The sequence below is a fragment of the Myotis davidii genome, unplaced genomic scaffold (assembly GCF_000327345.1).
Source record: "Myotis davidii unplaced genomic scaffold, ASM32734v1 scaffold118, whole genome shotgun sequence".
In the NCBI taxonomy this organism is placed as follows: Eukaryota; Metazoa; Chordata; class Mammalia; order Chiroptera; family Vespertilionidae; genus Myotis; species Myotis davidii.
In genome coordinates this window covers 2,462,929-2,471,189 of record NW_006290441.1, presented here as the reverse complement: position 1 = coordinate 2,471,189, position 8,261 = coordinate 2,462,929, and the positions used below count along the sequence as shown (strand labels likewise).

General features: G+C 40.3%; 1 protein-coding gene across 1 annotated transcript in view; it reads left to right on the top strand.

Annotated features, from left to right (window-relative positions):
- The window catches only part of ZNF143 (zinc finger protein 143), a 36,517-nt gene that overhangs the window by 25,046 nt on the left and 3,210 nt on the right, over nt 1–8,261 (top strand). The window contains 2 exon segments of the mRNA XM_015563723.1: nt 792–940; nt 4,422–4,583. Of these exon segments, the coding sequence (XP_015419209.1) occupies nt 792–940; nt 4,422–4,583 (311 nt within the window).

Sequence of the window (8,261 nt, the reverse complement as noted above, 5' to 3'; positions counted from 1 at the left end):
GGCGGCCCCAGCTCTTAGCTTCCCCCTGGGTTTCCGATCACTGTCAGTGGCAGGGGGGTTCTTCCTGCTTTCCCTTTCGCCTCCCTGCATTGTGGCTACATATGCAAATTAACAGCCATCTTGTTGGCAGTTAACTGCCAATCTTAGTTGGCAGTTAATTTGCATATAGCCCTGATTAGCCAATGAAAAGGGTAGCGTTGTACGCCAATTACCATTTTTCTCTTTTATTAGTGTAGATTATTAGTGTAGATTAACCTTGCACCAGATAACATGCCATTACATCGTCTTTACACAATGATGTCATTGTGTACTGATGACTTGCAATCAATTTCCTATTCGTAGTTTGCATTTACACACCATTCAGATTTGTGGTTAATGTTTATGAAGATTGTCTTATCATTTTTAACAGCTTCTTAAGTGACTGTAAGAAATTGCCATAGTGGAAAGATTATTTGCCAGTCAAGTCTTCCTGTTAGTTCCCCCACTCACTGCCCCAACATACATGTGTAGTATCAGTAATTACTCCAACTAAGAGAATAAGAGAAGTTTCCCAAAATTAGAACACTTAACTTTGATGTGGAAAGGTTTGGTTCAGTCTGCTTTGATTTGCTTTTACTTTGCAAAAATGGAGTTAGAAGAATTGGAAGGAGGGGCTGGAAACCATTTTCATTATGTAGACTATAATACATCTACTTTAATTTGTATAATATTTATTTAATATTTAAAATATCCTCTGTTTTCTAAGCATCTTGGTTGATTGGTCAAATAAATGATTCATTTGTTTTAAACAGGTCAAGGTGAAGATGTTCTTAAAGGGCCCCAGATCACATATGTCACAGGGGTAGAAGGGGATGATGTTGTGTCTACACAAGTAGCCACGGTAACCCAGTCTGGGTTGAGTCAACAGGTTACACTCATATCCCAGGATGGGACTCAGCATGTAAGTATGCACCAAAAGCCAAACAAGTTTAATAATATTTCTCTGAACCTGGGCTTGAAAGTCAGATTAGGTCCCACTTGAGGAAATCCTTGAATATCAGGGCATAAAGTTTGAACCTGAGCTTGTAGGCACTGCTAGCTTTCCTAAAGGTTTTTCAGTAGCATGCTGAGTCTACCTGCAGAGAGATTAGTAGAGAGGTTTGTGACTCTAGAACTCGGATGGTATTACTGGTATAGTTCAAAGGCAAGGCGATGAAGGTCATTACCGCAGTGAAATTGAGGGCTTGAAAAGTAATGGATGTATGTGAAACACAATTCAGAGAAGGTATAAGATTTGGTGGCTATATAGGTCCAGGAGGTGAGATTAAGACATCAGCAGAGCCCTAGCCAGTTTGGCTCAGTGGATAGAATGTTGGCCTGCTGGCTGAAGAGTCCTGGGTTCAATTCTGGTCAAGGGCACATGCCCAGGTTATGGGCTCAATCCCCAGTTGGGGGCGTGCAGGAGGCAGCCAGTCAATGATTCTCTGACATCATTGATGTTTTTCTGTCTCTCTCCCTTCCTCTCTGAAATCAATAAAAATATATATTAAAAAAAAAGAAATCACAGAGCTTTGGCTGAGTGATGATGGCATCATTAAAAGACCCTAGGAAGTCAGTGATGGGCAAACCTGTAAAATTTCCAAAGTGTGGCACTCTCCTTACATGGAGTCATGGGAGCTTCACATAATTAGTAAAACAGGTATCTTGATTTCCCCTGGAAAAGCAATGTAATGGTTGTTCTCCAATAGTCAAACTTGTTACTGTTTTTCTATATGCCACTAGCCTAAAACAATTCAGACTAGATTTTATTTTTAAGCTCTAGCTAAGATGGGCTTAGCGCCTGGTGGAAATAGGCATCTGGGATTCTTTACCTTCTATATCTGCCTTTTCCTTGGCAAACTCCCTCCTTACCTCTGTCTCTCAGAGCTTTACCTCCCATGATTAATCTGCCATTTGTGTTGGTAACTGTTAAGATGCTGGTGTTAGCTAGGAGGCAGAACGTAGTCAGGATTGGAAAATATGAAACTCTTGTGCTATCCCATTTAATACCCCCTTACTTTTTTTCTTTTTTAAATTGATTTTGAGAGAGAGAGAGGAAAGGAAAGGGAGAGAGAGATAGAAACGTCAAGGAGAGAGAAACATCAATCCTGCATGCTTCCCACCGGGGATGGAGCCCACAACCCAGACATGTGCCCTGACTGTGAATCAAACTGTCAAACTCTTGGTGCATGAGTCAGCACTCAACCACTGAGCCACACCAGCTGGGCCCTCCCCTTAACTTTTGACTTCACTAATTCCACACAGACAAGGCCCTCTGGAGATCATTTGATCTAACCTCCCTCCCTCCCTATTATAGGAGAAATTCTCTCCAAAGCAGCCCTAAAATACATGAGGCAGTTTCTCTCTTAAGAGGCAGCCTGTTCCATTTTTGGATAATTATAGTGTTTATCACACAGTAACCTACTACCATGTCATCTACTTAGTGGCTCCTCTTTGACTGTACAGAATGAGTTTAATCCGTCTTCACATGCTCCCAAACAGCTATTTTCCCCACTACAATGTTGTATTTTCTGGTAACCTTCCCATTCTCCTCAGGAATTAGGTTTCTGTTCCATTCCTTTAGTCCATTAAACAACAAACATTTATTGAACATCTATCCAGTGCTAGACATTTTGGTACACTTAGTGTGGGGAGCACAGGAAGGAATTATCGTAGTCTAATAGGAGAGAGACCTTCCTAAAATAAACAATCCTATATAATAAAAGGCTAATATGCAAATTGACCAAACAGTGGAACAACTGGTCTCTTTGACACGGCACTGACCACCAGGGGGCAGACACTCAATGCAGGAGCTGCTCCCTGGTGGTCAGTGCACTCCCACAGCGGGAGTGCTGCTCAGCCAGAAGCCGGGCTCACTGCTGGCGAGTGCAGTGGTGGTGGCGGGAGCATCTTCTGCCTCTGCGGCAGTACCAAGGTTGTCCAACTAATGGCTTAGGCCTGCTCCAGTTGGACATCCCCCGAGGGCTCCTGGACTGCGAGAGGGCACAGGCTGGGCTAAAGGCCGCCCTCGAGTGCACAAATGTCGTGCACCAGGCCTCTAGAGTAGTGATGGCGAACCTTTTGAGCTTGGCATGTCAGCATTTTGAAAAACCCTAACTTAACTCTGGTGCCGTGTCACATATAGAAATTTTTTGATATTTGCAACCATAGTAAAACAAAGATTCATATTTTTGATATTTATTTTATATATTTAAATGCCATTTAACAAAGAAAAATCAACCAAAAAAATGAGTTTGCGTGTTACCTCTGACACGCGTGTCATAGGTTCGCCATCACTGCTCTAGAGTCTCATAAAGATGGGTATATAGTTGAGTGCTGTGGCAGTCTGGAGGAAGAAGTAAATGATTTTTCCTGAAGGAATCTTGGAGGCCCTTATAGAGAATGGCTATTCAGTTGGATCATGAAAAATATTCATGAGTGCCGTAACTGGTTTGGCTCAGTGGATGGAGCGTCAGCCTGTGGATTTAAGGGTCCCGGGTTCGATTCCGGTAAAGGGCACATCCCCAGTAGGGGGTGTGTAGGAGGCAGCTGATTGATGCTTCTCTCTCATCGATGTTTCTAACTATCCCTCTCCCTTCCTCTCTGTAAAAAAAATCAATAAAATATATTTTAAAAAAATATTCATGAGTTTGCAAGGGAGAGATTGAAGGAAAGAGCAAAGTCATGAAGATATAATAGTCTGGGACTGCAAATGGTTAGTTGTGGGAGTGCCAAGTGGTTGGTTTGGAAGTATTGGAAGAAGAGTCTGGAGAGGCTCTGAAAGGCCAATCATGAAAGGTCACAAATGCCGTGTAATGAACTGTAGTGATAGGGAGTCACTGGACATTTAAGCAGGGAGCATATTGAAATTTGTTTTTGTAGAAAGGTATCAAGGTAAAGGATGATTAGGGAGGGTTAGACTGCATACCTGGAAAGAAGTGGTGTTTGTGGGAAGTCAGATGAGAGAAAGGTAAGGGTCTAAATTGGCAGTAGAGATGGAGAGGAGAAAATGTATTTAAGAAATACTCAATTTGCCAAAACCGGTTTGGCTCAGTGGATAGAGCATCGGCCTGCGGACTGAAGGGTCCCAGGTTCGATTCCGGTCAAGGGCATGTACCTGATTGCGGGCACATCCCTAGTGGGAGATGTGCAGGAGGCAGCTGATCGATGTTTCTCTCTCATCCATGTTTCTAACTATCTCTCTCCCTTTCTCTCTGTAAAAAATCAATAAAATATATTTTAAAAAAAGAAAGAAATACTCAATTTTCTGATAACCTTCCAAAATAGAAGATGTTTATTTGTTCTCCTCAGAGTAGATTTATACAGGGTTAGGCCGTCCTTCATAAAGATTGTCAAATATAACAAGAAACATTGACTGATTTGTAAAATGCATTGTATTGCAGGTCAACATATCTCAAGCTGACATGCAAGCCATTGGCAATACCATCACAATGGTCACGCAGGATGGCACGCCCATCACAGTCCCTGCTCACGATGCAGTCATCTCCTCAGCAGGGACACACTCAGTTGCTATGGTAACTGCCGAGGGTACAGAAGGGCAGCAGGTAATTGCTTTTTTTCTTCTTTTATATCAATCAAAACATGTCAATATCAAAATTGTTAATAGATGTACAGTGTGATTTAGCAGTTAAGCACAGAAACTTCAAATTGATCCCAGTTTTACAGTTTCTAAGTTACATAACCCTCTGAGTTTGTTTTCATCATCTGTAAAAATAGGAGTGTTGCATCTGGCCCATAAGACTGACATAAGGATTGATTGAGATAGTGCATTTAAACTACTCAGCCCATTAAGTGTTCATTAATGATAGTTCTTCCTACAATCATCATCCTCAGACTCTTAGGGGAAAATTCATTTGCAAAATTTAGTTTATTTAATTTCTTGAATATATAATATGTTCAAATAGTTCAAAAATCAGAACGTATATACAGGTATGCATTGAAAAATCTTCCTTCTGGCACTCTCCCTCCCAGGAGTCCAGGAATACGCCTGTGCCTTTCCTTTTCCCTCACGCCCCCTACCCTTCACCATTCGCTTTCTCACTCCCAAGTTCCAAATTCCCTTCGTTTACCTCCATAACTTCCTAAGCCCATTTCTTCTAGGAATTACTTTTTCTGCCTCTGTAATATGTTCTCTTACAAAAAAAAAGTCTTCCCACCCCTGCCTCCATCAACCTAGTTCTTGCCCCGTAGAGATAATCCACATTTATTGGTTTCTCGTGTATTCTTCCAGTGATGCATGAAGCATATACAAACAAATACAATCATTTTCCCCATTTCCTTTTTTTTTATGATAGTAAACTGTTCTTTACCTTGTTGTTTTTTTAATTTACTAATATATCTAGAAAGTCTATTTCATTTTATAGAGAGCTTCCTCGTTCTTTTTTTAATCTATATTGTATTCCACTGTATGGGTATGCCATAATTCATTTGGTTTTTGGTGTTTCAAATAGCACATAACCTTGTGCACATGTGATTTTGCATGTATATGAGTATATCTTGTAGGTAAATCCCTAGAGTGGAATTGGTGGGTAAAAAGATATATGAGTTTGCAATTGTAATGTGTTGCCCAACTTCCCTTCTAGGGTTGTGCCACTCTATTCCTGCCGGCAGTATTTGAGAGTGCCAAGCTACTCTTCCCTTTTTTTCCCTGTGGAAAAAAAATCCTTTTGGATTTTTGTCAATCTGATGTATCTCTTTGTAGTTCTAATTTTTTATTTTCATTAAAATACATGATATTGATTAATACATTTAAAAACTGTTCTTGTACAGTGCTGAAGGCAATGTTAAGTTTCACTGCAGTGAGAGTCTGTCTTAATTGGTAGCTCTCATTCTTCGTAAATTCATTTGTAGATTTCAATACCATCCTAATAAAAATTTCAGCAGACTCTTTTTTATGATATAGATAATCCAATTCTAAAATTTATCTGAAAATGCAAAGGACCTATAAAAGCCAAAACAATATTGAAAAAAGAACAAAGTTGAAGTTCTTCTACACCTTGAAACACAAAACTCAGAATCTTAAAGCTTCTGGAGAGTTGAGTATTTTTGCAGCCTTAGAGAAAAGATTTCTTAAGATACAGAATGTACTAACAAAAGAGAAAACTGACCAATTGGACTTCATCAAAATTAATTCTGCTCACCAAAATATATCACTAAGAAAAAGTGCCAAACTGGGAAAAAGTTAGTCACAGTATTTATATATCTGACAGTGAACTTGTATTGGATATATATGAGAAACCCTCTACAAATCAATAATAAAAACATGAACAGCCCATTAAAAATGAGCAGAATAAATAGGGTTTTTAAAAAGAGCACATATGATTGCTTATTTAACAGACCCCTTACAAAAGAAAATGACTGGCAATAACACAAAAAGTACTTAACATCTTTAGTCATTAAAGAAGAGCAAATTAAAAACACAGTGAGATACCTTTTCAGACACAGGAAAATGGCTAAAATAAAAGAAGACTTAAAACCAAATGTTGGCAAAGATGTGAAATAATTGGAACATTCATATACACTAGTGGGAGTGTAAAATGATACCACCACTTAGAAGAACAGTTTAGCAGTTTCTTATAAAGTCGAGCATACCTCTGCTCTTTGTCCCAGAAATTCCACTAGAATTCATACTGTACTGTTCCACTTGTATGAAATCCAAGAGCAGACAAAACAAATCCATGCGATAGAAATCAGAAAGTTCTGCTTGGCTTGGGAAGGACATTGATGGCATGGAATATGAAGGAACTGTACTATGTCTTGTTTTAGGTGCCAGTTTCACAGATTATCTGTCAAAACGCAATAGAGCACCTAAGATGGGTACTTATTTATTGTTTGCTAATTATACCTTATGCAAAAAACACACAACACAACTTTCAGGCTGTCTTATAGAATGGTCCCACCTAATCAGTTTTCAGCCATTTCCATGGCTCTAGAATGCTTGGTTGGGTTTATAACTCAGCTTGGGTAAATATACCTTGTACTAATTATAGTTCCAGGTCTGGAAAGATAGTGACCCTAAAGCAAACATTCTTATGCAGCTTATCTGTAGCCTGTGGGCTAGGACAATTCTCTGGAAAGATAGGAAAATTCTCAGAAGACAAGGCTTTGAGGGCTGGAATGAAATCAGTCTGCTTCCAGCACTAGGGATATCACCAGGGTGAGAGGTTTTACGTGAGGACCAGCTACTGCCATTGCTTCTCCGCTGCAGCGGAGGCCATTGTGCAGATGTCCACTTGGGGTGTTCAGACTCCACCTGTGGATTTATGAAGGGTAGGCTTTAGCATTATTTGTAGTCCAGACCCTCTAACTTGGCAGGATAGAAACTAAATGTCTCTCCTGTGGTGAGTGTTGCTGAAATCTCCACTTTTTCAGACTTCCAGCTGGTGCTTTCTACCAGAATTATTGGAACTTACCGATACACTGGCAGTTCTGGGGTCTTAAGGAATTGGGGAGAGTTTATACACAGATTTGGGGGGGTCCCCCTCTTATTTTCTCCATTCTAGAATATTCCTCCCAATGTATAGCCATTCTGGCAGCCCTAGACTCCATTATCTCATACGTTAAGTTGCCCTGTGCTGCGCAGACTGGGGAATGGTCTCAGTGAAAAAGCTATTTCAGCAGAGATGTGAACCAACATGGTTTCCTTTTTTTGAGAATCCCCTGCAGTTTCTGCCTGCTTTTCCTCATTCTTCAATGCCTTCGACAGTTGCTTTTTCCTATTTTTGTCCACAGTTTATGATAGTTATCTGCAGGATGGGTTAGTCCGATATCAATCACTGCCCTTGCTGGGCCAAGCTCTGTTACCAGATTATGAAACATTGCTGGGATTGATCCAGTTTAGCATTTTAGTGGACTAGTGGCCAAGAAAAACAAATTTTAGTTTTTAATCTATTCTTCCTCTGAGTTTGGCTGAGCAAAATTTTAGAATATCATATAACAGAAGTAGTTGATGCCATTTTCCATGTTATCTACATAGGAAGAGTTACATTTGTGGTTTAAGAGCCATGAAAGCACTTTTAACCACTCTGGATAGATGCTTCAACAACAATATGCGCCCTGACCGGTTTGGCTCAGTGGATAGAGCATCGGCCTGCGGACTCAAGGGTCCCAGGTTCGATTCCGGTCAAGGGCATGTACCTTGGCTGTGGGCACATCCCCAGTAGGGGGTGTGCAGGAGGCAGCTGGTCAATGTTTCTCTCTCATCGATGTTTGTAAATCCCTAT